We start from the raw sequence: 26,937 nt of genomic DNA on the forward strand, positions 1-26,937 counted from the left end.
ACTTCAGGGATAACAACAGGCAACATCAAGGACCAAAACTACTTCCTGTTTCCTCTTTGCTTATTTCCTGTTTTGTCTCTGCCACTTCCTGTTTTCTCTCAGCTACTTCCTCTTCTTTCTCTGCCACTCCAGGTTCCCCAGCTGCCTCTCTATCTGTGGAGTGGGGTGTCCATTTTCTCCCTGTTCCCACACACACACACACACACACACACACACACACACACACACACACACACACACACATATTTATGAAATAACAGGCTGAGGAACGTCGTCCTCTGTTTCCTCTTATTCCCTGTATCCCAACCACTTTGGTGTTATACAACGTGCCTGTGTATATGTGTGTGTGTGTGTGTGTGTGTGTGTGTGTGTGTGTGTGTGTGTGTGTGTGTGTGTGTGTGTGTGTTGAGGTCAGAATGCCCTTGGCTGTTCACTGTGGTCTTGGACGAGAGATAGAAAGAGCCATTTTAAGGAACTCGCTGCCGGGGGAACTTACAAATCTGGTCTGCATCACACACACACACACACACACACACACACACACATATAGCAAGCATACCTGTGTTCAAACGAGTAATTAGATATTTCCCTGTGGACATGAATGTGAAGCTGGGATCGCGAGGAGGTGGAAGACGACACACACACACACACACACACACACACACACACACACACACACACACACACACACACACACACACACCTTTTGATGTGGTTCGCTGTTGATTAACGCTAATATTTCTGTTTGTTTACGTGCAAAGGCTTTGCAGGGTCACGCCTGTCCGAGGCCTCCTCACCTCCTCCACCTTCTCCCTCCTCCTCTAGCCTCCTCCCATCTTCTCCCATCTTCTCCCACCATCTCCACTTCCTCCTACCTTCACCCACCTTCTCCCGTCTCTTCACCTCCTCTAAAATCCTCCCATCTTCTCTCTTCGACCGCCTCGCTGACCCCGTCCCGTCTTCTGCTTTTTATTTTGAAACCCGTCCAGCTGCACTTCCACCTCTCGCCACTAGGGGGCGCCCTCACGGCTTCCTGTCCCCTCGAAAAAGGCTTTTTAAAAAACGTAGCGATGCATTTTAAGACGTTACCGGTTAGCTAATAACCAGTTTGATTGACTGGCATCGCAATGGAAACCCAGTTCTTGCGGCTGCAAGGACGCGGATAGATGTTTCTATCCATTCATTCTCTGTTCTGGATGATGTTCTCGCCGTCCCGAAACCCTCCAGACCATAAAAAACCCATTCACACAACATCAGCTGATAACCAGCGGGTCGGTGGGGGGTTTGTCTTGGATGCTCCGGACGTTCTGCTCGCCATCACAAGCAATCAGATGAAGGAGAACACAGAGCTCCGGCGGGTTAAACCACTGTAAATCACGCCGCTCGTCCGCATGTTGACGGCTGACTTTGTTTTATTTCTCCGGTCCAGTCGCCGGGGGCGACAGACATCTTAAGTATATGATTGGTAAAGTTGGGTTGCTAAGCTAGTAATAAACGGGTAATATGCGAGTAATAACTGTGTAATAAGTGTGTAATAAGCATGTATTAGTTGCGGTGAGTCGCAAAACCGAAATGTTTAAAAAAAGGATGTGTTTCTTTTAGCTCGCTCGCAGTGCAGCTAACCGTTAGCGATGCGGTCATTTCACTAAATAGCTCGGTTTGCTTTGGGGAGAACAAAAAAAAAAAAGGTGGAAAAAGAGCGGCAAACCGGGTGTCGGACGACTGCGATTGGGCAAGAGCAAGGGGGGCGGAGTCTAAACAGCGAGGGGTTGAACTGCCTCACCCGCAGGAGTGGCTCACCTTTGTTCCCGGTTTGTCCACTAGGGGGCGCCAGAGTCCCTCCTACGCTTCCGCAGGCCCCTCGCGCTCCATTATTGACCCCGTTGCCGTGGCGACTCACGCCACTGGCAAATTCCCCATGAGGGCGTCGGACTCCCGGGGGCGGATTGTTTTTGTTTTCCCTCGGTGGGGGAAAATAAGGGGCCTCTGGCGCCCCCGGTGGACAGGAGTGGTACTGCGGGCACCGCTCAGTCGTCTCCGTTTCCATGGCAGCCGACATCCGGACAGATGGAAGCTCCGCCCCCTCCTGCACTCCACGCAGAGGAAGCCTGTCTAAGAGCTGTTAGAAGGAAAAAGGGAGCTATTGATTGGATGATCAATTAGATAAAATGATCAGCTGATAAGCCCCGCCCCCTGACCCTCCTCGCCGCCGCCCCCATTCTTTTTGTTTTCTTTTGCGGCGTGGAATCCAAGACCGTCACTTAATCACCTCGAGACGTGCACGCGTGCACACACACAGAGGGGAAGCTGTGTGTAACAGGTGTCTGCACAAACACACACACACACACACACACACACACACACTTTTACACAAACAGTGAACTCTGGCAGAATGTTTGGACTAAACGCTTGGCAATCGATCAAGCAGGGCGTGGCTGACACGGCGGGTGACACACACACACACACACACACACACACACACACACACACACATACATGCTGTATTTTCACAGGGTTAATTGGAGGAAATGGAGAAGAGGTTGCAGACTGGCTAATGAGGGAGGCGGGTCAATGTCTGACTCACACACCTGATTGTGAGGCCTCACACACACACACACCCACACACACACACACACACACACAGAGCTCTTTTAGGTGAACCTAGATTACGGTAATTTATAATTTGGACGGCAAAAGCAGGTCTTTAGCAGAGGAGGTTAAAGCAGCACTGTTATTCTGCATTGATTGAGCCGCGTATGTGTGTGTGTGTGTGTGTGTGTGTGTGCCAGTTCCATCGCCCCCCCTGTGGCTGATAAATCTTCCGTTTGGTCGCATTAAAAGAAGGTTACGTTAGTTTTAGTTGAATCAGACGCGCTGCTGCAAAGACGAATAAACATTAGCAAGGAACAAACATAGAAAACATGTAATAACTGTTAGCATGTTGCTACTTGGGTAAGAATCAGCGGCGGCAAGGGTTTGAGGATAAGCTCCGCCCCCAACTCTCTCTCTGGTGCATCGGAAACCTTTCCCCGACCCCTCACACACACACACACACACACACACACACACACACACACCTGGGCGTGCACGTGCATGCGTGTGTGAGAATGGAATGGATGGGGGGGTGTTGAAGAAGACGGAGAAGAGGGGACAGTCGGCGTCAGGGGTCTGAGAAGCCCGTCTGTCTCCTGCTGACACACACACACACACACACACACACACACACACACACACACAGGGTCTCCAGCCCCAATTGGACGGGCAGATAACCCTCTCCGTTCTCTTATCTGGACGGAGAAGAAAAAGACAGGGGGATTCCCTTACACGGTGGAGACAGTTGTTATCTTCTCCACCCCTCCATCTCCACCCCTCCATCTCCACCCCTCCATCTCCACCCCTCCATCTCCACCACCCCTCCATCTCCACCCCTCCATCTCCTCCCCCCTCTGGTGTCTCCTCACGTCTCTCGCCTCTCTAGTTACTGTTAAAAGGTTGGGAGAAAGGAGGGGTGGGGGGGCAAAGAGGGCGTTTAAAGTGCTCCTGTGTGTGTGTTGTGTCATAGAACACACACACACACACACACATACAGACACACACAAACGCCTGTTTTCCACGGACGCTAAAAGAAGAAATCCCTGCTTGCCTTCTACGTCCACCAGGCTGTGCTTTGAGATGGTACTTCCTGTTTCCTCCTGCTACTTCCTGTTTACAAAATAAGAACCAATCAGTTATGATCATCAACTGATTGAGACCCGCCACTGTTGGCCGTTTTATTTTGAAAGGCTGAGCATTTTTTTTACTGAATTATAAGGGGTTTCTGCTTAGTGCCTCCTCCTCCAAGCTAAGCTAACGCTCGTAGCTTCCGCTTCGGATGGTAAACAAACATTCTGAGCATCAATCGGCGACCGTTTTAACCGTTTTTTGCAACAAAGACTCCAATGACATCACCTATCAGGGGGGCGGCCATGTTTTTTGTTTTTATTTTGTTTTGATGACCATTTTCTCCAAGAAAACAAAACAAGAAGAAGAAGAAGTTAGCGCCATGCTAACTTCATTGTATTTCAAACCAATCATCTCACCATTGCTGCCGCTTCATATTGAAAAGAACCCACCCAACATTCTCATGCACACTCACAGAAGCATTGGTGTGTGTGTGTGTGTGTGTGTGTGTGTGTGTGTGTGTGTGTGTATGCGTGTGTGTGCACGCCATGTACAGTAAAGGAGCCCGCTAATGATCCCCTCCAGGCTTAATGGTGCCAGTTAACACGAACACATGTCTCAGGTCACACACACACACACACACACACACACACACACACACACACACACAAACGTGCGCGCGGGGCCTCCGGGGGCACCAGAACACGGCTCACACACATTCCTGCGTACAGCAGCGTCCAGGAGGTCAAAGGTCACAGCCATTGGCACCTTGTCTAGGGTTTTACGGTGGTGTTCTCAGGGCCTCGGCTACGCCGCCGCCCGAGAGGAGGTTCCGCCAGGTCGCCGTGGCGACGCCGGCGGCGAGGACGACGTCCTTGAAGGAGAGACCAGTGAAAGAAAAGCAGAAGGGTGTGAGGACACGACACAGAGGTCGGATTCAAGATGGCGGCCTGAGAGGGCGGGTGTGTTTACAGTTCGTCACACACACACACACACACACACACACGGGGGGCTCATGAATATGTGAAGCCGCCGTCATATTTTCGGCGCCGTCCCGGTGGTCTGCTCCTCACACGCCACTCCTCCACCGCAGGAGGACCTTCACCGCCGTCTCCATCTCCACGGCCTCTGACGGCTACAAGGAAAACATCTCTGGGCATGTGTGTGTGTGTGTGTGTGTGTTTGTGTGTGTGTGTGGTTTTGTCGTTAGCGCCCGGTTCCCCAGGCCGCCGCCGCTAACGACGTGCTAATAAAGGTCTGTCTCCGGTTTCTCCTCCAGCGTCCAGCCTCGGCGCCGCCCTCCTGCCCAAACATCTCGCAGCAGCAGGAGGATCCATCAGCCTTCGCTGACGAACCCCCCTCGTCCAATCAGACGCCGCCGCGACACGGCTCGCCGCCACAACTCGACCACGCCGCAGAGCCAAGGGCCATTAGCGGCGCGTCCGTTTTCCCGCCCGCGAACACGGGCGCTAATTTCATAAGAGCGGCACGCGGCCCGCCCTGCGGCTTGTTTCAAAATAAAATCTGCTCTACGTCATCTCCATGGAAACCAAACCCCAGCTGCAAACTTCATTTGTGACCTGCGGCGTGTTTGGGGGATCTTCCCGAAAGCAGCGGGACAAAAGAAAAAACAGAAAACGTCGATCCGAAGGGGGGCGACGCGAACGGATTTTTCAAAATAAAATAAAAGGTCTTGGTTCAGGTGATGGGGGAGGTGAAACAGGAAATGGGGAGGAAAAGGGAAGTGAAGTCAGACGGGCGGCCATCTTTCTTTTGGCCAAGAAATGAAAACCAAACAAAAGATTTCAAGCTTTTTGGAACACAGGAGAACATCTTAGAACACCTACAAGCATCTCAGAACAGCTGTGAAGGAAGGAGGGCTGAAACAGGAAATGGGGAGGTGAAGCCAGATGGGCGGCCATCTTTCTTTTGGGCAAGAAAATAAAAAGGAAACATAAGATTTCAAGCTTTTAAAGCACCTGAACATTTTAGAACAACCTAGAACATCTTAGAATTCTGAGAAGACGTTAAAACATCTTAGAACAGCTGACACAGACGGAGGGCGGAAACGGGAAATGGGGAGGTGAAGCCAGACGGGCGGCCATCTTTCTTTTGGGCAAGAAAAGGAAACATAAGATTTTGAGTTTTTAAAGCACCAGAACATCTTAGAACAACCTAGAACATCTTAGAATTCCTAAGAGGACCTTAAAACATCTTAGAACAGCTGACACAGAGGGGGGGCTGAAACGGGAAATGGGGAGGTGGAGCTGGGTGGGCGGCCATCTTTCTTTGGGGCAAGAAAAGAAAAGGAAATGTACGATTTTGAGTTTTTAAAGCACCAGAACATCTTAGAACAACCTAGAACATCTTAGAACTCCTGAGAAGACCTCAGAAGACCTTAAAACATCTTAGAACAGCTGACACAGAAGGAGGGGTGAAACGGGAAACGGGGAGGTGAAGCCAGGCAGGCGGCCATCTTTCTTTTGGGCAACAGAGAAAACAAAACATGAGAATTTGAGCGACCTTTAAGTCAAGGAGGGACAAGCAGCGTCCGCTGAGGTTCTTCCGAGCAAGGCAGGTTGAGTTCCACTCCACCAGAAGAGGAGGAGGACGAGGAGGAGGGGTGTTTTTAACCTCCAGGTCGCCCCCTCTTTTTTCCCTGACGCTTGCAGCCATAAAAGTGCTTCAAAATTAAGGGGAAAACAAAGTTCAGCCAGATTCCAAAAACTCTGAGGAAGCATTTTTTCTCCTGGTGATTTACTGCGGCCTCCACGGCAGACCAGGTTCTGACACCATTACCTGCAGGAACCCCCATGGCTGCAGGGTGTGTGTGTGTGTGTGTGTTTGAGATAAACGAGATGATTAAATTTAAAATTCAAATTCCTTATCCAGAGGAGGAGGATGCATGGAGCTCTCCTCGGGCCAGCAAGCTAACTGCTAAGCGACTCCAGAACTAACTGAGAACATCTGAGAACATCTCAGATCACCTGGGGCTGGTTTGGGGTTGGAGCTCCAAAGGTCGGATTATATGCTCTGGAAACAACAAAAACATTGCATACGTTCCTCGTCCGCTGTTAATCCCGGTCTGGATTCAGCTACAGGCTCGGATTAGGTCCAGGTTAACTTCAGATTAAATTCAAGTTAAATTCAGTTCAAATTTAGATTTAATCCAGATTAAATTCAGATGAGGTTAAGTATAAATTCAGATTTAATCCAGATGAACTTCAAATTAGGTTCAGTTTAAATTCAGATTTAATCCATATTATATTAAATTGAGGTTACATTTAAATTCAGGTTTAATCCAGATTAGGGTCATATTATATTAAGTTAAAATACAGATTTAACCCAGATCAATTTCAGATTAGGGTCAGTTTAAATTCAGACTAAATCCGGATTAACCTCAGATTAGGGTCAGTTTAAATTCAGATTTAATCCAGATTAGGTTAAATTGAGGTTGAATCTACATTCGTATTTAATCCAGATTAGGGTCATATTATATTAGGTTAAAATACAGATTTAATCCAGATTAATTTCAGATTAGGGTCAGTTTGAATTCAGATTTAACCCAGATTAACCTCAGATTAGGTTCAGTTTAAATTCAGATTTAATCCAGCATAGGGACATATTATGTTCAGTTTAAATTCAGATTTCAGAAGTTCATACTATCTTCTGATTAGGTGAAATTTAAATCCAGATTAAGTTGTAATAATGTTGAGATTCAGGTCAGTTTAAATTCAGATTTAATCCAGATTAAATTCATATTATCTTCAGATTAGGTTCAGTTCAAATCCAGATTAGGCTCCAGACCAGCCCTGGAAGTCAATCCCAAAATTCTGGATTTTTTCTCTCTCAAATAAAATTCCCATAATCTCCGACACGGGGCTTTCATAGGCGGCGCCTGCAGGACATCCGATTGGCTCACACACTAATCAATCGACAAGGGACATCCTCTTCCTCATTCACCTGTAATCCCTTATAATCCCCCATAATCCCTTATAATCCCACTTAATCCCTTATAATCCCATTTAATACGGGTCGTCATATTCCCTCCCTGCTCTGCTCCTCTACTCCATAGCCCCTTACCATCACAGCGTGTGTGTGTATGTGTGTGTGTGTGTGTGTGTGTGCGTGTGTGTGTGTGCGGGGGCAGCGGGTCACTTCCACCCTAAACACACTCCCACGCCGCGGACGGTAGCAGCGCTGGTGTTAGCCCATAAAACAGAAACACACTCGTAAATCATCGCTGTCAGCGCACGGCTTTACTGTCAGTGACATCATGAGTGTGTGTGTGTGTGTGTGTGTGTGTGCGAGCGAGTGTGTGTATGTACGTGTGTACACATGTGAGAACTCCACGGATATAAAGTTACACTTACATGCTGGAAGCTACAGCTAGTTTGGAGCATCACCATGTATGAACGGAGGGGTGGAGGGAGGAAGAGGGAGAAAGAAAGAACGACATCTGCATGGCAGATTTTTATTGTTTCGTTTCTCCAACTCGTCTTTCATCCCTGCCCCGGTTCTCTCCTCTTCATCTGAAGAACATTAAAAGCAGGTTCATGGAAATGTCAGGGAGGAGAGGGGGAACGAGGGAGGGAAAGAGAAAGAGAGCGAGGGAAGAAGCTGCTGATGAGTGGATCATTGATTTACATAGATGACGGTGAAGAACCTGAGGAGCACCGTCAGGTTCTGGTGCTACTGTGGAGCTCCAACACGTGTCTGCTGAAGAACACTGAGGTCTGCGGTCTTTAGCTGATGTGCTGCTTCATCAGGAAAGAGACGCAACCGAGCGCTTCACGCTCGACGCCGTCCCGCAGCATGCTATATGTCATGCTGAGCATCATTATGCTACATGTTGTCATGCTACATGTCATGCTGAGCATCATTATGCTACATGTTGCTTGCTACATGTCATGCTGAGCATCATTATAATACATGTTGCATGCTACATGTCATGCTGAGCATCATTATGCTACATGTTGTCATGCTATATGTCATGCTGAGCATCATTATGCTACATGTTGTCATGCTACATGTCATGCTGAGCATCATTATGCTACATGTTGCTTGCTACATGTCATGCTGAGCATCATTATACTACATGTTGTCATGCTACATGTCATGCTGAGCATCATTATACTACATGTTGTCATGCTACATGTCATGCTGAGCATCATTATACTACATGTTGCATGCTACATGTCATGCTGAGCATCATTATGCTACATGTTGTCATGCTACATGTCATGCTGAGCATCATTATACTACATGTTGCATGCTACATGTCATGCTGAGCATCATTATGCTACATGTTGTCATGCTACATGTCATGCTGAGCATCATTATACTACATGTTGTCATGCTACATGTCATGCTGAGCATCATTATACTACATGTTGCATGCTACATGTCATGCTGAGCATCATTATGCTACATGTTGTCATGCTACATGTCATGCTGAGCATCATTATGCTACATGTTGCTTGCTACATGTCATGCTGAGCATCATTATGCTACATGTTGTCATGCTACATGTCATGCTGAGCATCATTATGCTACATGTTGTCATGCTACATGTCATGCTGAGCATCATTATACTACATGTTGCATGCTACATGTCATGCTGAGCATCATTATGCTACATGTTGTCATGCTACATGTCATGCTGAGCATCATTATACTACATGTTGCATGCTACATGTCATGCTGAGCATCATTATGCTACATGTTGTCATGCTACATGTCATGCTGAGCATCATTATGCTACCTGTTGTCATGCTACATGTCATGCTGAGCATCATTATGCTACATGTTGTCATGCTACATGGCATCCGACTGCAGGTTACCATGCTACATGTCATCATGCTACGTGTTGTCATGGTACGTGTCATTATGCTACATGGCGTAATGCTAAATGTTGTCATGCAACATGTTGGTGCACTGCACATCCCCATGCTACATGTCATCATGCTACATGTCATCATGCTAAATGTCATCATGCTACATGTTGTCATGATACGCATCATCATGCTACATGGAGTAATGCTACAAGTTGTCGCACCGCACATCCCCATGGTATATGTCATCATGCTACATGTTGTCATGCTACATGTCATCGGACTGCAGGTTACCATGCTCGTGTCATCGTGCTACATGTTGTCGTGATACGTGTCATCATGCTACATGGTGTGATGCGAAATGTGGTCATGCAACATGTCGTCGCACTGCACATCCCTATGCTACATGTCGTCATGCTACATGTTGTCTTGCTACATGTTGTCATGATACACATCACCATACTACATGTTGTCATGCTACATGTTGTCATGATACACATCCCCATGCTACATGTCATCATGCTACGTGTCGTCATGATACTCATCCTCATGCTACATGTTGTCATAATACACATCACCATACTACATGTTGTCATGCTACATGTTGTCATGATACGCGTCATCATGCTACATGGAGTAATGTTAAATGTTGTCATGCAACATGTCGTCACACTGCACATCCCTATGCTACATGTCGTCATGCTACATGTTGTCTTGCTACATGTTGTCATGATACACATCACCATACTACATGTTGTCATGCTACATGTTGTCATGATACGTGTCATCATGCTACATGGAGTAATGTTAAATGTTGTCATGCAACATGTTGTCGCACTGCACATCCCCATGCTACATGTCATCATGCTACATGTTGTAATGCTACATGTTGTCATGATACGCATCATCATGCTACATGTTGTCACGATACGTGCCATCATGCTACATGGCTTAATGCTAAATGTTGTCATGCTACATGTCATTGCACTGCACATCCCCATGCCACATGTCGTCATGCTACATGATGTCATGCTACGCATTATCATGGTACCTGTTTTAATGATACATGTTTTCATGCTCCACGTCATTGTTCTACAAGTCGTTATGCTACATGTTGTCATAAATGTCATCATTTTACACATGCTACAAGTTATACACAACACGTCATCATGCTATACGATGTCATGCTACGTGTCGTCACGCTGCACATCAGCAAACTGCAGGTCTTCACATTAAACGTTGTTATGCTACTCATTTTCATGCTACTTGTTGTCATGCTACATATCATCATATTGCACGTGGTTATGCTACATCTCGTCATGCTACATGTAGTCATGCATGTACACGTGCACTGACACACTCACAAGACGGAGGCCTTTCCAGAGACTCAATCATTATCAGTTGAAGAGGAACCAACAGACAGGAAGTAAAGCTCGCTGTAACACAGTGGAAACAAAAGATTTCAAAATAAAACAATGTCAACAACAAGAGGGCAATCCTTCAAAATATGACATACTCAGCTTTTAAAACAGCGCTGGAGGGTTTTTTTTTGTCTCCTTTTAAATCATTTAAAGTTAACTTATCCCCGACTTTAAGTGATTTATGTGCAATTTGATATATTTTGTTATAAAAATAAACACATTTCCAGCAATAATCGTTTTCTATTAAATGAGTAAATATATTTGAAGCGATGGCTGATTTGTTTCCAGTTAAAACCACTTTGACAGCCTTCACTTCTGAGGAATTCGAAAATTGGGCCGTTTTATTGCACTGCAATTCATCTCAAGGTTTCTGTGACACACACACACACACACACACACACACACACATGCGCAAATGTCCAGCTGCACTTCTTCTCTTTTAATAGCATTTTTTTCAGCCAGTAGATCCAAATACAAACAAAAGAAATTACAATAAAAATAATAATTATAATTGGAGTAACCTTCAGTCCCATCCAGATAAAGAGGGCCAGCATGGACTCAATAATCATCACACACACACACACACACACACACAAACACACACACACACCGCCAGACCGGACAAATCAGCACACTTGGCTGGAGAACAGACGGAACCGGCGGCCATGTTGTCTTGTAACGCCGACGTTTCAATGGGTTTTACTGGTAGTGCGGGAGTGCGAGGTGCACGTGGGCGCGCACGTGTGTGTGTGTGTGTGTGTGTGTAGTGTGTACATGCAATTATTTTGATGATTTACTGGTAACGCTGGTGCGGAGAGGAACGTCTGACAGGAAATAAACACGTGCATCATCTGCAAAGAATGGCGCTTTTCTTTTTTTTTTCGCCCTGAAAGAACCCCTTTGTTTTCCGGCGAAGCCGCGGGACCGGAGAACCGCATCACCTCTCCGGAATGCCGTAAAAAAATTAGGGGGAAAAGCCGTTAGATAACCAGGGGGGGTTATCTGGAAATCACCGTCGCTAGCTGTTAGCTTCCCAGCGCATTTAAGGGGAATCCACCGCTGCCACTAGGTGGCGCTGAGGCATGATAATACCTTAAATTACAATATGTGGAAGGAAAGGAGAATGATAATATATCTTAAAATCACAAGTGAAGTGAGGAAGGCATTGAAGAGGATGAAGAGTGGAAAGGCAGTTGGTCCTGATGATATACCTGTGGAGGTGTGGAAGTGTCTAGGAGAGGCAGCGGTAGATTTTCTGACTGGATTATTCAACAGGATCTTAGAGAGTAAGAAGATGCCTAAAGAATGGAGACAAAATGTGATGGTGCCTATTTTTAAGAATAAAGGGGATGTGCAGAATTGTGGCAACTACAGAGGGATAAAGTTGATGAGCCATACAATGAAGTTATGGGAAAGAGTAGTGGAAACTAGACTGAGAGCAGAAGTCAGCATTTGTGAGCAGCAGTATGGCTTCATGCCTAGGAAGAGTACTACAGATGCAGTATTTGCATTGAGAATGCTAATAGAAAAGTACAGAGAAGGCCAGAGGGAGCTGCATTGTGTTTTTGTAGACCTAGAAAAAGCATATGACAGGGTGCCAAGAGAGGAGCTCTGGTATTGTATGAGGAAGTTTGGACTGGCAGAGAAGTATGTTAGACTGGTGCAGGACATGTATGCTCGCTGTGAGACACTGGTACGGTGTGCTGTAGGGGTAACAGAGAAGTTCAAGGTGGAGGTGGGACTCCATCAGGGATCAGCTCTGAGGCCCTTCTTGTTCGCAATGGTGATGGACAGGCTGACAGATGAGGTGAGACAGGAATCTCCATGGACCATGATGTTTGCGGATGACATTGTGATCTGTAGTGAGAGCAGAAAACAGGTAGAGGAAAATCTAGAGAGGTGGAGGTATGCTCTGGAAAGGAGAGGAATGAAAGTTAGTTGCAGCAAGACAGAATATATGTGTGTGAACGAGAGGAACTCGGGTGGAGCGGTGAGGCTACAGGGAGTGGAGATCAAGAAGCTGGAGGATTTCAGGTACTTAGGCTCAACAGTCCAGAGCAACAGAGAGTGCGGAAAAGAGGTGAAGAGACGGGTCCAAGCAGGTTGGAATGGGTGGAGAAAAGTGTCAGGGTGATAGAAGACTTTCAGCCAGAATAAAAGGAAAGGTGTACAAGACAGTGGTGAGACCAGCGATGATGTTTGGACTAGAAACTGTTCCAATGACCAAAAGACAGCAGGCAGAACTAGAGGTTGCAGAGATGAAGATGTTGAGGTTCTCTTTGGGAGTGACCAGGATGGAGAGGATCAGGAATGAGTCTATCAGAGGAACAGCATATGTTAGATGTTTTGGAGAGAAGGTCAGAGAAGCCAGACTGAGATGGTTGGGTCATGGACAGAGGAGGGATAGTGAATATATTAGTAGACAGATGCTGGGAATGGAGGTCTAGAGGAAGACCAAAGAGAAGCTTTATGGAGGTAGTAAGAGAGGATATGAAGGTAGTTGGTGTGAGAGAGGATCCAGAGAATCGGGTTAGATTGGAGAAGGTTGATTGGCTGTGGAGACCCCTGAAAGCCCAAAGGATAAGAAGAACTAATAAAACTGAGAAAAACATACATTGAAAACAACTTAATTCCCTTTTAAAAAAGAAAGTAAATTTCGCAAAGAGGATTCTTCTTTTCAATAAATTCCAGAAAACGTAAAAAAAAAGTTTTAGTTCCCACGGGAGGCCCTCCCTGTGTGGAGCCTCCATGTTCCTCAGGGTTCCTCCCACTGGAGATCAATGGCCTCACTTGTCACTCTTGGAGAGAACAATGAAAAAAAGAATGAAATGGTTGTATTTATTGGTGATTTGCACTATTAAGGTATTTTTCATTGACCAGTTTAGATTGTCTTTTATTCTGGATTCTCATATTTACTCTTCAAACACTGAGAAAAGATGTGCGGTGAGGCTGCGGTCTGTCCAGCCTCAATGTGGATTGCACAGTGAGGGGTGACTGCTAGCATGCTCTGCACTAAAACCGTATCGCTGTCACTATAAAAATGTTTAAACACTTTTACTAAGTGAACTACATTTCCAATTTTGTCAACAGCTGTATGTGTGTTACAAGTATCTTGTGCTGAATGATCAGAAAACAACTGCCAAGAGCCACTAGGTGAGGCATGCAGTTCTCCTGCCTCACCTCGGGGGGCGCTCCTGATTCAGCAACAGCAAGCTAGAGTCGGCGCATCAAGTTTAATTTTTCCTCTCCTCACTTTCACAACAGAGAATTACATATCCGAACTTAGACCATTTTCCAAATTGGACTCACATGGACTGACAATGACTTATTTTTAAAAAATTAAATGTTTTTTTTCTTGTACTACAGTTTCTATGTGTGAAAAATGTGTCTACATGACGTGAATGAGAGGGTGAATGTTGCATGCACTCCTTATCTTTCACTTGGTACTTAAGACCTTAAGACACTTTACAGTTTTCACTTGTTACTTTAGACACTTTATAGTTTATTTGTATTTCTTTTTTTTTTTCTTGTTTCTTTTTTTTAATTATTATTTGTCCAATTTTCTACCATTATTTATTATTGTTATATTTTTCTTGTATTTCTGGCACAACAATTTCCTTCGGGATAAATAGTTGTTCTCATTCTTATTTTTAATCTTATTCTTATTCTTATTTGTCTGTATATGATGTGTTTATGAATGAATGAATGGTTATATATGTAAACATCATAGACAATGAATGGTTGAATTTGTTAGCGCTAGCTTAAGCATTGACGTTCAAATTATGAAAAAAAAAATTTGCAAAAACTTCCACGGCGGAGTTTCAAGTTCTATGTTTCACCACAAAGCGGCGAAAAAAACACGCCGCCGGCCCGAGGAGGCGGAGCTACGGCCACGACAGGAAGTACGCCGCAACAAAAACAAAGATGGCCGCCGCCCGAGTGGGAACACGGCCAATTAGTGAACTTGAACTCCGGAGGTCACGGAGAGAGAGTTCACGACCCATGGGAAAGATCGCAACCCCGAGCAGGAAGACAAACACACACACACACACACACACACACACACTCACACACACATGCCATTGCTGAAGGTCAAAAGTCATGGGTTAACTAAGGGAACTAACCGCGACTGGAGGGAAGACGGGGAAAGAGAGAGAGGCTTTCGATCCCGCATCTGGCCTCCAGATGGGTTTGTGAGTCATCCTCGGGTTAGACGTACACACACACACACACACACACACACATTCACAAACACACACACACACACAAACATATAGAGGAGCAGCTTTGGCTTCCCCTGCTGAGAAGAGATCATTCCCAGGTTGGGTCGTTCTCGGGCTAAACTTGACACCTGACTCTCTCACACACACACACACACACACACACACACACACACACACACACACACACACACACACACACACACACGCAAACACACACGCGCACATACACGTTCCCACACTCCCCTTGCAAACAAACAGCCTGTATGGTTGCACATCACATACCCCAGCCACATGTTTTTAGCACAAGTCATAGGCGCACACACACACACACACACACACACACACACACACACACACATGCGCGCGCCCGCAAAAACACCTGAGTCTTTCACTCGCCAGCCGAAGTTTCAGCGCAAATGATGGATGTGCAGAATGAATGAAAGGATGGAAAGCATAAGGGGAAAAGGGGCGGGGTGTGTTTCTGGCGCCGCGATGATGTCATCAAGCCCGCCGTGAAGGTCGTGAAGACAGTAATCGGCAAAGTAGAATAAAAGGGAAATCTGACCTGAAAAGAGGCGATAAATCATTTCTAAGAAGGGAAAAAAAATTTCAAGTTAAGGGTCAGTAAGTGCTTGATTTAAGTTAAGGTGGAAGAAGCTCTGGGAAGCTTTACTGCACAAAGAAAAGGCCGAGAAAACACATGAAAAAGGAAAATAATGACCATAAAAAAAGAGAAAAAATATTTGGAGAGTTGAAGATATTATCTCTATTTGACTGAGTTAGATGTCTTTTTGTGTTTTTTTTTTTTTTTTTTTTAGTTTTATTTTATTTTTCGCTTGCTTGCTATTGAGGAAATAAGTGACCTATAAAGATTATTGTATGATGTATATCTTGTTATGAGGTTTTGTAAGAATGTGTATGACTCTGTTAAGGAACCTGTTCTAATAAATGTTCAAAAAAAAAAAAAAAAAAAAAAAAAGAGAAAAAAAATGAATGGACACAAATTACTTTTAATGAGAAAACCTGCTTCATATCTATATAAGATACGACCTTATAAAGGAGGAAATACGTGAAAAGAAAGCAATATCCTGAAGGAAAGAAAGAGAATACCTTAAAAATAAAGGAAAAAATATAAATTGAAAGTGGAAAATACCTCAACATGCCTTAAAATAAATAGAAATAAAAATAAATAAATGAAATGGAAAGAAAATTATCTCGAAAATGAAGAAACTAATTTAGAAAGGAAGTAACACCTGAAAATAAATTGATTTAAAATAAATCGTAAGAAGGTGTCTTAAAAGTGGAAAATGCCTTAACAAAGTAATAAATGCTTTAAAATAAATAGAAAGAAAAGAAATAAAAAGGAATGAAAAGAAAATAATCAATGAAAATGATGAATACAAAATAAATTGATTTAAAATAAATGAAAATAAGGTGTCTTAAAAAAGCAGAAAATACCTTAATAAAGGAATAAATGCCTAAAATAAATAGAAAAAATAAAATAAAAAATTGAAAATGAAAAAGGAGGGAAACACATTAAAAAGGAATTAATGCCTTAAGATAAATGGAAAGAGATACTTAAGAATATATACAAAGAAAATACCTTAAACAGGAATCAATGCCTGAATAAATATAGAAAAAAGAAAAAAAGAAAATGCCTTAAAATCAGAAGCAAATACTTTAAAAAAGGGGGAAAAATACCTTGAAAACCAATAAATTCCCTGAAAAAAAGGGAGCAAACTTATCAAGGTGGAACGCTGGGAAATAAATTCCAGAACAAATAAAAAATGAATAAATATATCTGCTGTGTAAACGACTATCCAGGACGATTATGGTCATTATGCTTTAAACACCAACCAATCAGAGTGCGTCTGACCTGCAAGCCCCGCCCCTCCAAACCTCCGGAGGAGCTTGTTTACTTCCTTGTTTGTTGACGGCGACATGTCGGGACACGGCGGAGAAGGCGGCGGCGGCAGACTAAATATAACAGGACGGCGTGCAGGTAAACATGGGGGCCAGAGGGGGCGGAGCCTCGCAGGTGTTTTTCCCTGGTGAAGCTCCGCCCCCTCGCCACGACCGGTAAACAAGCCCGGATAAGATCCTTCCTGGAACAGACACCAAACTGTTTTTTCTTCTTCTTCTTCCTCATCAACATCGCCATCTCCTTGCTCATCGGCTCGCCGTTGCGAGATTAAGATCACGCGGGATCACATGTGAGGGCGAGGAGATACTACTTCCTGTTTCCACAGTCCTGAGGTTTACAATTTGATGCTTTCAGGTGAACTTCGGGTCAGGAATTCACTTTTGACCCGCAGTTTTTATCACAAAGTTTTCCGACACATTAGCTAGCACATTAGCTCTGTTAGCAATGTATCTGCATGTTTTACACACACACACACACACTCACCGGGAGCCCGATTATCACGCAGAAAGTTGCCGTCGTCTCCAATGTGCTCCTCACCTCCAAACCTCGGTGACAGGAAGGGCAGGCTGAGATGAATCTAGCAAACAGGAAGTGAGGCGTGCAAATGGGAGAGGTTAAAGGTCATGAGCTTAGCGCGACCCCTGCAAGATGGATTTTCCCATCATGCCGTCAAATTAGGAAGTGCCTGTCAAATTATCCGTCCACCCCTCCCCAACCGTCATGTGGTTCAGTCCGGCTGTTGAGCAACGTTTACAATCGGGCCACCACAATATCTTAGCTAGTAGACCACCTGTCTCTGTGGCGCAATCGGTTAGCGCGTTCGGCTGTTAACCGAAAGGTTGGTGGTTCGAGCCCACCCAGGGACGGGCACTTCTTTTTGTAGGACAGCCACCGTGACCTTTGACCCCACCCTTGGAGCTCAATGGTGTGCATGTTCATTTCCGGTTCGTGGATACGGTCTGATCCTGCGCGAAAGGTAGTGGCTGCTAGCATCATAGATGTAGCATGTGAAACCTTTCATTTGAGCAGTCGTTTGCAAAAGAGGGAAAAGTGTGTGTGTGTGAACCTTTACGTTGCATCAGGTTCAGAGGTACTGATAAGCAACTGTCGCAATCGCGCCACTTGGACTCGCCGTGTGATATCTATGGTACATGTAGCGACTGTCTCTGTGGCGCAATCGGTTAGCGCGTTCGGCTGTTAACCGAAAGGTTGGTGGTTCGAGCCCACCCAGGGACGGCAGACAGTTTTACATACCATATGCTAGCATCATAGATGTAGCATGTGAAACATTTCCTCTGAGGACTTGTCATCAAAAGGAGGAAAAGTGTGTGTGTAGCTCTGCTAGCTAAATGTCACTTCCGCCCAGCAAAGCGCTAGGATTCAAGAATTAGCCAAATCACAAGGTCAGTTAGCAAATGAATGTCTGTGGCGCAATAGATTCGCATGTTCAGCACACTTCCTGCTTTTTGCCCTTCCCACAGGAAGTGTGAAGCTAACGCAAACACGTAAGCTTGCCGGATATTCCTCCCATAAAAATATAAGAATTAGCCAGTTAGCCATCAATGGCATGCCACGTCTGGCTAACAGGATTTACTTTGGCTCAAATCTTCTCTCAGTTAACATTATGATTGTTATTAGCCATGTTTTTAATACACGAACCAACCCGGCTAGTTCAGTTGGTAGCGCATGAGACTCTTAAATTCAGGGTCATGAGTTGACGACACAAAAAAAAAACTTCAAGTAAAGTCTCTGTGGCGCAATCGGTTAGCGCGTTCGGCTGTTAACCGAAAGGTTGGTGGTTCGAGCCCACCCAGGGACGGCAAACTGTTTTACATATCACACGCTAGCATCATATATGTAGTGTGTGAAACATTTCCTCTGAGGCTCGCTAACTGTAATATCTCCATACAGTCGTTGATAGTAAAGAGCTCAAATACAAGAAAAGCATCACTTTGGCGCAATGGGTTAGCATGCTTAGCACACTTCCAGACTTTTCTCCCTTCACGCGGGAAGTGGCTAAGAAGGCAATTTGCCAAACCACCCACATACAGTATCAGTTGGTTTAGTCCACATGTTACCTTCTTCTCAAGTTTAAACTGAAACTCTTTCCTGTTGTTGTAGCAAACAAAGCAAAGAGCTAGTACATTACACTACATTACACACCCATCATTAAGCAGACTTGTTTATCCAAAGCGACTTACAAGAAGTGCAATTACCCATCTCAGAACCATGTAAATAAATACATACATTTCATCCTACAACATCTCAAATCACCCCCCCCCCCCCCCCAACCATCACTTGGTTTGGTCCACCTGTTAACGATTACATTGCAGGTTCAGAGGTGCTGATTAGCAACTTTCGCTATCACACCGCTAGGCCCTCCCGGCGCGATATCCAAGCAGTGTGCACAGCCTGTCTCTGTGGCGCAATCGGTTAGCGCGTTCGGCTGTTAACCGAAAGGTTGGTGGTTCGAGCCCACCCAGGGACGAGGCACTTCCTGTTTGTTTTTCCTCAAACAGGAAGTGCCTGTTAAATTAAACCAACTGCAACCCCCCCACACAAAAATTGCTTGGTCCACCATTAGCTCTTTGTGGTGCATCGGTTCCAGCGCCCCACGCTAGCTACTTTGGCAATAGCGGAAAAGCTAGTATGCTGGATTTTTCACCTGTAAAATTATAATTATTCACCAGTTAGCTATCAATGGGACACGATGTCAGGTAGATATAGCATCTGTAGGTGAAACCACCGTTTGGAAAAGAAAGCAGCCCTCCCGTTCTGCACCCTCAGATCCAAGAACCGGCAAGTGGTTCGTCCCAACCTTGCGTTCCGTTTTATTGAGATTTTTCGCTTGAGAAGCAAAGATTTTGAATTTAAGCATTTCCTTGTGGGCTCAATCCTCCATGTTGTTTTATTAGCAGGACATTCATGAGTCCTATCCCAGTCTAGCTAAAGCTAATTTACAAAGGCAGTCTTTTATCATAAGTTTCTTCGTCCCTGGGTGGGCTCGAACCACCAACCTTTCGGTTAACAGCCGAACGCGCTAACCGATTGCGCCACAGAGACATTAGCGTGCTACATTTTTCTGCTGTAAAAAAAAAAAAAAATAGCCAGTGAGCTATCAATGGTACGCTACATCAGGCTGATTGTAGATTGTAGAGATAATAACGTTTTTTAAAATGTGCTGTTTTTTCTATGCTACAGTTTGTGTATGTATAGAATACTGATATGACATTTTTAACAAAACACATCAACTGCTGCCGATAAATGGTGGACAAGTTATTCCGTAGAGTTCATATGTTTGTAAATCTGAGGGTATTTTCTTAACATGTCTCTGATTGTTAGCATACCACTCAGAGAAGATGTAGAAGTAGCTTAGCGCTGGATTTGTTGGACATTTTGTTGGATCCTTTTTGAGTCAAAAAATGAGTTATCTAGCTAACTAAATGGATCCTGCAGCTGAGATGGCAAGGTCTCTGTGAGGCAATCGGTTTGCGCTTCTGGCGGGACGACATACCCGACATTTGAGCATCAGGATGCTGGTGAGATCCTGCCAGTGTAGCTCCACAAGTAAAAGCTCATTTCCACACACAGTCCTGAGTGGCACAGGGCTAGAATACAAGAGTTAGCCCGTTAGCATTCAATCTGCTAAGCAAATCTCACTTCATCATAAGCTTCCTCGTCCCTGGGTGGGCTTGAACCACCAACCTTTCGGTTAACAGCCGAATGCGCTAACCGATTGCGCCACAGAGACGTTAGTTTGCTTTTTTTTTCTGCTGTAAAACAAGCCAGTTAGCTATCATGGTACGCTAAGTAAAGTTCTTAGTGTTGGCTTAGTTCTTCTCTCAGTTAGCAGTGTTATGGTTTTCATTAACTGTTAAGCAAACCTGACAAGTCAAAGGAACATTTACTAGCTAACATAGCCTATCTTGGGTTGGGCTAACTTCTGAGTGACATCCATGGAAGGTAAAAAGCAGCCCGGCTAGCTCAGTCGGTAGAGCATGAGACTCTTAATCTCAGGGTCGTGGGTTCGAGCCCCACGTTGGGCGCAGTATCTTTAGCGAAAGCCGTTGTTCTGATGAAACAACATTTGTGTAGCATTCAGTTAGCGCAGCGTTAGTGCCTGATACGTGGATCTACCGGTTGATTGAATACGTGTGGAACGCATAATATCAAAAAAAATAGTCGATAGCAGTTCATTCATCTTGTGACTTGACTGATATTAGGGGCAGGCAGTCGGATGACATCTAATTTTTTCCGACACTGAGGTCACTACACATGCACGGCGCAAGTGCAGCAAAACAAACAAGCTAGTCAGCAAGTTACCTCCAATCTTTAGCCCTCGGTATTTTCTCTTAAAATTAAGAAATGGTGTTGGCCTCATCTACCGGTCTACAATCACTATAACAAAGAAGGCTCATGTAGAGCGGCATTTTCGGACCATTCGTGGAAAATCCGACACGGACATCCTGCCGAAAAGCAAGCTGAGAAAGAGAAAGGTGAAGGAACTAAAACTCATTCTGGGTGAGTCACCTCATCGTTAATAATATTAATGGTATTCAGGCTAATGATCGTTAGCATACCACAAAGAGAAGATGTACAAATAGCTTAGCAATGGCTATTTTTGTTCTTATTTGAGCCAAAGAATTTGTTATCTAGCTGACAGAATGGATACCATGGCTGAGATGCAATGAAAACGCCTTTTGTGAAATTCTCTGTGTAGCAATCGGTTAGCGCCTTTGACGCGACGACATACCTGGAGTATTAGCAGTAGGATGCTGGTGAGATCTTGCCAGAGTAGCTACACAAGTAAAAGCTAATTTTCATATACGTTCCTGAGAGGCACAGGGCTAGAATACAGGAATTAGCCTGTTAGCATTCAACCTGTTAAGCCGCAAAACGCAAGAAATAGGCATCCCTGTGGCTGTTAGCATGTTCAGCTATGACAGCACACTTCCCACCTTTTCTCCTCTCACACAGGAAGTGCTTCAAAATGTACCAGGTGGGTTTGCTGCCGTCATTCAAGCTAATGATTGTTAGCACGCCACACAGAGAAGATGTAGCTTAGCACTGGCTTTGCTGGAAGTCAGTGGAGGAGAAACATCTAAAGTCATGGTGGATCCAATGTGAGCTAGTAATTAGCTATTATAGAGGATATTGAAATGGATTGGCTGGGAGCCTCCCAGTGTAGCCCCGCTAGCAAAACCTGTTTCCTCGTCCCTGGGTGGGCTCGAACCACCAACCTTTCGGTTAACAGCCGAACGCGCTAACCGATTGCGCCACAGAGACATTGGCTTGCAAATTTTTCTGCTGTAAAAAAAAAAAAAAAAAGCCAGTTAGCTATCATGGTACGCTACGTAAAGTTCTTAATGTTGGTTAAGTTTGCCTCTCAGTTAGCAGTGTTATCTTTTTGAGCAATAGTTTTCCAGGGGTGATTAGCCCGGCTAGCTCAGTCGGCTCAGTCCTGTAGCTAAGATGGCAAGGAGGGACGAAAACAAATGGTGACAGTGCACTTCCTGCCTTTTTCCCCTTTCACACAGGAAGTGCTTCAGACTGTAGAGGGCAGAATTGCTGCCGTCAATCAAGCTAATGATCGTTAGCACACCACACAGAGAAGATGTAGCTTAGCACTGGCTTTGCTGGAAGTCAGTGGAGGAGAAATATCTGAAGTCATGGTTGATCTGATGTGAGCTAATAATTAGCTATTATAGAGGTAATTGAAATGGATTAGCCGGGATCCTCCCAGCGTAGCCCCGCTAGCAATAGCTCGTCTCCACACGCAGTCCTTAGAGGCACAGGGCTAGAATACAAGAACTAGCCTTTTAGCTTTCAACTTGCTTGCTAAAACTCACCATAAAGTCCCTTATCAAAAGCATCTTCGTCCCTGGGTGGGCTCGAACCACCAACCTTTCGGTTAACAGCCGAACGCGCTAACCGATTGCGCCACAGAGACATTAATAAAGGTTTTTCTGCTGTTAAAAAAATAACAAATAGCCACCTAGCAATCAATGGTATGCTTTGTCAGGCTAATGGTATATTTAAGTGTGTTTGTCTCATCTGCCGGTTTACCATCGCAATACTAAAGAAGGGTAATGTGGATTGTTTTTAACTGGTTGTGGAAAATACGACACTAGCCAAATTAAGTACCAGCTGATAGCTAACTGGCTAATTCTGACCAGCAGGTAAACGTCTCCGCGGCGCGATCGGTTACCGCTTTCAGCTGGTCACCGAGTCCACCCTGGGACGGCTACTTCCTGTTTTCCACCTAAAACAACAACCATAATTTTTTGGGTGGAAGTGAAGACTCAAACACTGATGAAGAGGAGCTTGTTACCCGGGGCGACGTCAAAAACTGACCCCCCCCATGAGTTGAAACTCCTCGATGGGAACCCGTCGAGTCCGCTTCCTGTCTTCAAATTCAAAGCATGGAATCCGTGGCGCCCGCCGCCGCCGCTGCTTCCTCGCCTTGCGTGTGAAGACGCTTGTTTCTCAACGGCTCGCCGCCTTGATGAACCTCGTTAAAGAGCGAGCAACGCATTCCTCTGGGGCTTCATAAGCGCCGCGGCCGGCGCCCACCTGCGGGCGTTGACGCCATCGCCGCTCACCTGCGCATGATCACGTCCATGTGGCTCGTAAAAAAAAAAAAAAAAAACAAAAAACAACATGGCGGCCGCCGCAATCGCGTCAGCCCCCAGGCCTTTACCGCTGCCTCGCCCCTTGCCGAGGCGTCGCGGCTTCGGGGAAACACAGGAGGGGTCATAACCATAACAGCGGTTTATCGTCACGGTAACGGGGGGTTCCAGGGTCGGTTTGTTTGCGTTGTTCCTTTCCATCTTTATCTCTCTGTTTTGCCAACCTGTATTAATCACTCTCCCTCCTTGCTGTCCAACCGAGCATACAAGTCATCCCGCGCCCTTTGCTACCTCTATCTTTACCTTACGTTGTATCTCTGTGTACGCCTGTCTGTTCCCTTCAGTCCTCTCAGTATCCCAATTCTTCTTTGCTGACCACTTTCTCTGTATATTCTCCTGCACTTCCTCATTCCACCACCAAGTCTCCTTATCTACTTTCCTTCCAGGTGACACACCAAGTACTCTTCTACCTGTCTCCCTGATAACACTAGTTGTCCAATCATCTGGAAGCTCACCCTGACCACCCAGACCCTTTCTCAACTCCTCCCTGAAAACCATGCAACACTCCTCCCTTTTCAGCTTCCACCATTTTGTCCTCTGCTCTGCCTTTGTCCTCTTCATCTTCCTTGTCACCAGAGTCATCCTACAAACCACCATCCTATGCTGTCTGGCTACACTCTCACCTACAACTACTTTGCAGTCACTGATCTCTTTCAGGTTACCTCGTCTCTACAAGATGTAGTCTACCTGCGTGCCTTACCTCCGCTCTTGTACTTTTGGCCCCATAATGCCGTAAGGATTCGCTCACCCATCCAAATAATCTGAATCAGGTGTTCCAATCGCTTCCATGACCACAGGTGTGTAAAATCAAGCACCTGGGCATGCAGACTGTTTTTACAATCATTTCTGAAAGAATGGGTCGCTCTCGGGAGGTCAGTGAATTCCATTGCGAACTGTGATAGGATGCCACCTGGGCAACAAATCCAGTCGTGAAATTTCCTCACTCCTAAATATTCCAGTCAGCTGTCGGCTGTTTTATAAGAACATGGAAGAGTTTGGGAATAGCAACAACTCAGCTACGAAATGTTAGGCCGCGGGAACTGATGGAGCGGGTCAGCGGGTGCTGAGGTGCTTAAAGAGGTGGCCAACTTTCTGAAAGGCTAATGGCTACAGACCTCCAAATTTCATGTGGTCTTCAAATTAGCTCAAGAACTTTGCGCAGAGAGCTTCATAGAATGCATCCAAGCCTCGCGTCACCAAGTGCGATGCAAAGTGTGGGATCCAGAGGTGTAAAGAGCGCCGACACCGGACTCTAGAGCTGTGGAGAGGCCTTCTCTGGGTTGACGAAACCTACATCTGGTGATCTGATGGGCGAGTCTAGGTTTGGCGGTCGCAAGGTGAACGCTACTAGTGTGAAGTTTGGGTCCTGTGAAAGGAACTCTGAAAGCTGAAGCATACCGAGATATTTTGGACACTTTCATGCTCCCAACTTTGTAGGAACAGTTTGGAGTTGGACCCTTCCTTTTCCAACATGACTGTGCACCAGTGCACAACTTTCTGAAAGGCTAATGGCTAAAGACCTCCAAACTTCATTGTGGTCTTCAAATTAGCTCAAGAACTTTGCGCGGAGAGCTTCATAGAATGGGTCTCCCAGCTGAAGCATACCGAGATATTTTGGACACTTTCATGCTCCCAACTTTGTAGGAACAGTTTGGAGCTGAACTCTTCCTTTTCCAACATGACTGTGCACCAGTGCACAAAGCAAGGTCGGTAAAGAAATGGATAACAGAGTCTGCATTTGATGAACTTGACTGGTCTGCAAAGAGTCCCATAGAACACCTTTGGGATGAATCAGATTGCGATTGAGAGCCAGACCTTCTCGTCCAACATCCCAGAAGAGTTGTACAGTAGCTGCTGTAGCTACAAAGGGTGGACCGACATCATGTTGAACCCTCTGGATTAGGAATGTCACTGGAGTCCCTCTGCATTCCTATCCTGTTTACCAAATCTTCTTCATCCCCTCCATTGCCGTCAACAACATGCCCATTGAAGTCTGCGCCGATTACTACTCTGTCATCTCTTGGGATGTTCTGCATCACTTCATCTAACTCCTGCCAGATCTTCTCCTTCTCTTGCTATGCTTTTCAATGTTAAGAAGATTGAAAAACATACACAAAATAAGCAGAAAGATATGAAGTTATGCCGCGTGGGGAAGCTACACGACACGAGATATGAGCACTCGTTTCGAATTTTGATTTGGTTGTTTTATCTTGAAATGTTTTTTGTATTTCAAGGATTAAATTTGCTGGACTCATGCTTCTGATCTTCCAAAATTTGTATATAAAATGATCCATATATAAGTGATCCATATATCAGTGATTCGTATATAAAGTGATTTATCTAGAAAGTGATTCGTTTATAAAGTTATTTGTATCTAGAGTGATAAGTATATAAAGCTATTCCTATATAAAGTGATTCGTACATAAAGTGATTCGTATTTGAAGTGATTCATCTAGAAAGTGATTCGTATATAACGGTATTTGTATATAAAGTGATTCGTATATAAAGTGATTCGTATTTGAAGTGATTCAATTAGAAAGTGACCCGAATATAAAGTGATTCATGTAGAAAGTGGCCCATATATATAAAAGCATTCATATATAAAGTGATTCGTATATGAAGTTAAAGTTATTCGTATATAAAGTGATTCGTATGTAAAGTGATTCGTATGTAAAGTGATTCATATATAAAGTGATTCGTATATGAAGTTAAAGTTATTCGTATATAAAGTGATTCGCATATAAAGTGATTCATGAAGAAAGTGACCCATATATAAAAGGATTTGTATATAAAGTGATTTGTATATAAAGTGATTGGTACATAAAGTGATTCATCTAGAAAGTGATTCGTATGTAAAGTGACACGTATATAAAATGATTCATGAAGAATGTGATCCGTATATAAAAAGATTCGTGTATAAAGTGATTGGTTTATAAAGTGATTCATGAAGAAAGTGACCCATATATAAGAAGATTCGTATATAAAGTGATTGCCTCCTCCTGATTGGCTGAAAAGGCCGGGGTTTCATCCTGCTGAATATCACTGAGTTTGGGGTCTTCAACGTGCAGAAATCCCGCCGAGGGGCGTCTGCTCTTTACAAGCAGACACTGAACACACACACACACACACACACACACACACACACACACACACACACACGTACGTACAACAACAAAGGAATCAGTC

General features: G+C 44.8%; 1 protein-coding gene and 9 non-coding genes across 10 annotated transcripts; 6 read left to right on the plus strand and 4 right to left on the minus strand.

Annotated features, from left to right (window-relative positions):
- Positions 1–8,502: 8,502 nt before the first annotated feature.
- Positions 8,503–10,849, plus strand: LOC147223354 (uncharacterized). Its single transcript, XM_086166123.1, has 6 exons — positions 8,503–8,553; positions 8,704–8,802; positions 9,120–9,233; positions 9,499–9,696; positions 9,900–10,295; positions 10,718–10,849. Exons 1-6 carry the CDS (start codon positions 8,503–8,505, stop codon positions 10,847–10,849), a joined length of 990 nt encoding a protein of 329 aa, XP_086022249.1.
- A 7,005-nt stretch (positions 10,850–17,854) lies between these two features.
- On the plus strand, positions 17,855–17,928 carry trnan-guu (transfer RNA asparagine (anticodon GUU)). Its single transcript has one exon. It is a non-coding gene; the product is annotated as a tRNA-Asn (tRNA).
- Positions 17,929–18,224: 296 nt separating this feature from the next.
- trnan-guu (transfer RNA asparagine (anticodon GUU)) lies at positions 18,225–18,298 on the plus strand. The gene has a single exon. It is a non-coding gene; the product is annotated as a tRNA-Asn (tRNA).
- Positions 18,299–18,807: 509 nt separating this feature from the next.
- On the plus strand, positions 18,808–18,881 carry trnan-guu (transfer RNA asparagine (anticodon GUU)). Its single transcript has one exon. It is a non-coding gene; the product is annotated as a tRNA-Asn (tRNA).
- Positions 18,882–19,476: 595 nt separating this feature from the next.
- On the plus strand, positions 19,477–19,550 carry trnan-guu (transfer RNA asparagine (anticodon GUU)). Its single transcript has one exon. It is a non-coding gene; the product is annotated as a tRNA-Asn (tRNA).
- A 501-nt stretch (positions 19,551–20,051) lies between these two features.
- trnan-guu (transfer RNA asparagine (anticodon GUU)) lies at positions 20,052–20,125 on the minus strand. The gene has a single exon. It is a non-coding gene; the product is annotated as a tRNA-Asn (tRNA).
- Positions 20,126–20,739: 614 nt separating this feature from the next.
- trnan-guu (transfer RNA asparagine (anticodon GUU)) lies at positions 20,740–20,813 on the minus strand. The gene has a single exon. It is a non-coding gene; the product is annotated as a tRNA-Asn (tRNA).
- Positions 20,814–21,035: 222 nt separating this feature from the next.
- trnak-cuu (transfer RNA lysine (anticodon CUU)) lies at positions 21,036–21,108 on the plus strand. Its single transcript has one exon. It is a non-coding gene; the product is annotated as a tRNA-Lys (tRNA).
- Positions 21,109–22,274: 1,166 nt separating this feature from the next.
- trnan-guu (transfer RNA asparagine (anticodon GUU)) lies at positions 22,275–22,348 on the minus strand. The gene has a single exon. It is a non-coding gene; the product is annotated as a tRNA-Asn (tRNA).
- A 590-nt stretch (positions 22,349–22,938) lies between these two features.
- trnan-guu (transfer RNA asparagine (anticodon GUU)) lies at positions 22,939–23,012 on the minus strand. The gene has a single exon. It is a non-coding gene; the product is annotated as a tRNA-Asn (tRNA).
- Positions 23,013–26,937: the final 3,925 nt, after the last annotated feature.

Source organism: Fistularia commersonii, chromosome 19, assembly GCF_037954325.1.
Source record: "Fistularia commersonii isolate RoL2024-O1a breed Wild chromosome 19, RoL_Fcom_v1.0, whole genome shotgun sequence".
In the NCBI taxonomy this organism is placed as follows: domain Eukaryota; kingdom Metazoa; phylum Chordata; class Actinopteri; order Syngnathiformes; family Fistulariidae; genus Fistularia; species Fistularia commersonii.

Excerpts from the sequence above, each read along its gene's own strand:
- LOC147223354 (XM_086166123.1), top strand. The coding sequence starts at position 8,503 with ATGCTACATGTTGTCATGCTACATGTCATGCTGAGCATCATTATGCTA. Across the intron at positions 9,234-9,498 it reads TACATGTTGTCATGCTACAT|GTTACCATGCTACATGTCAT; the intron begins GTCATGCTGAGC and ends ATCCGACTGCAG. Across the intron at positions 9,697-9,899 it reads GCATCATCATGCTACATGGA|CATGTCGTCATGCTACATGT; the intron begins GTAATGCTACAA and ends ATCCCTATGCTA.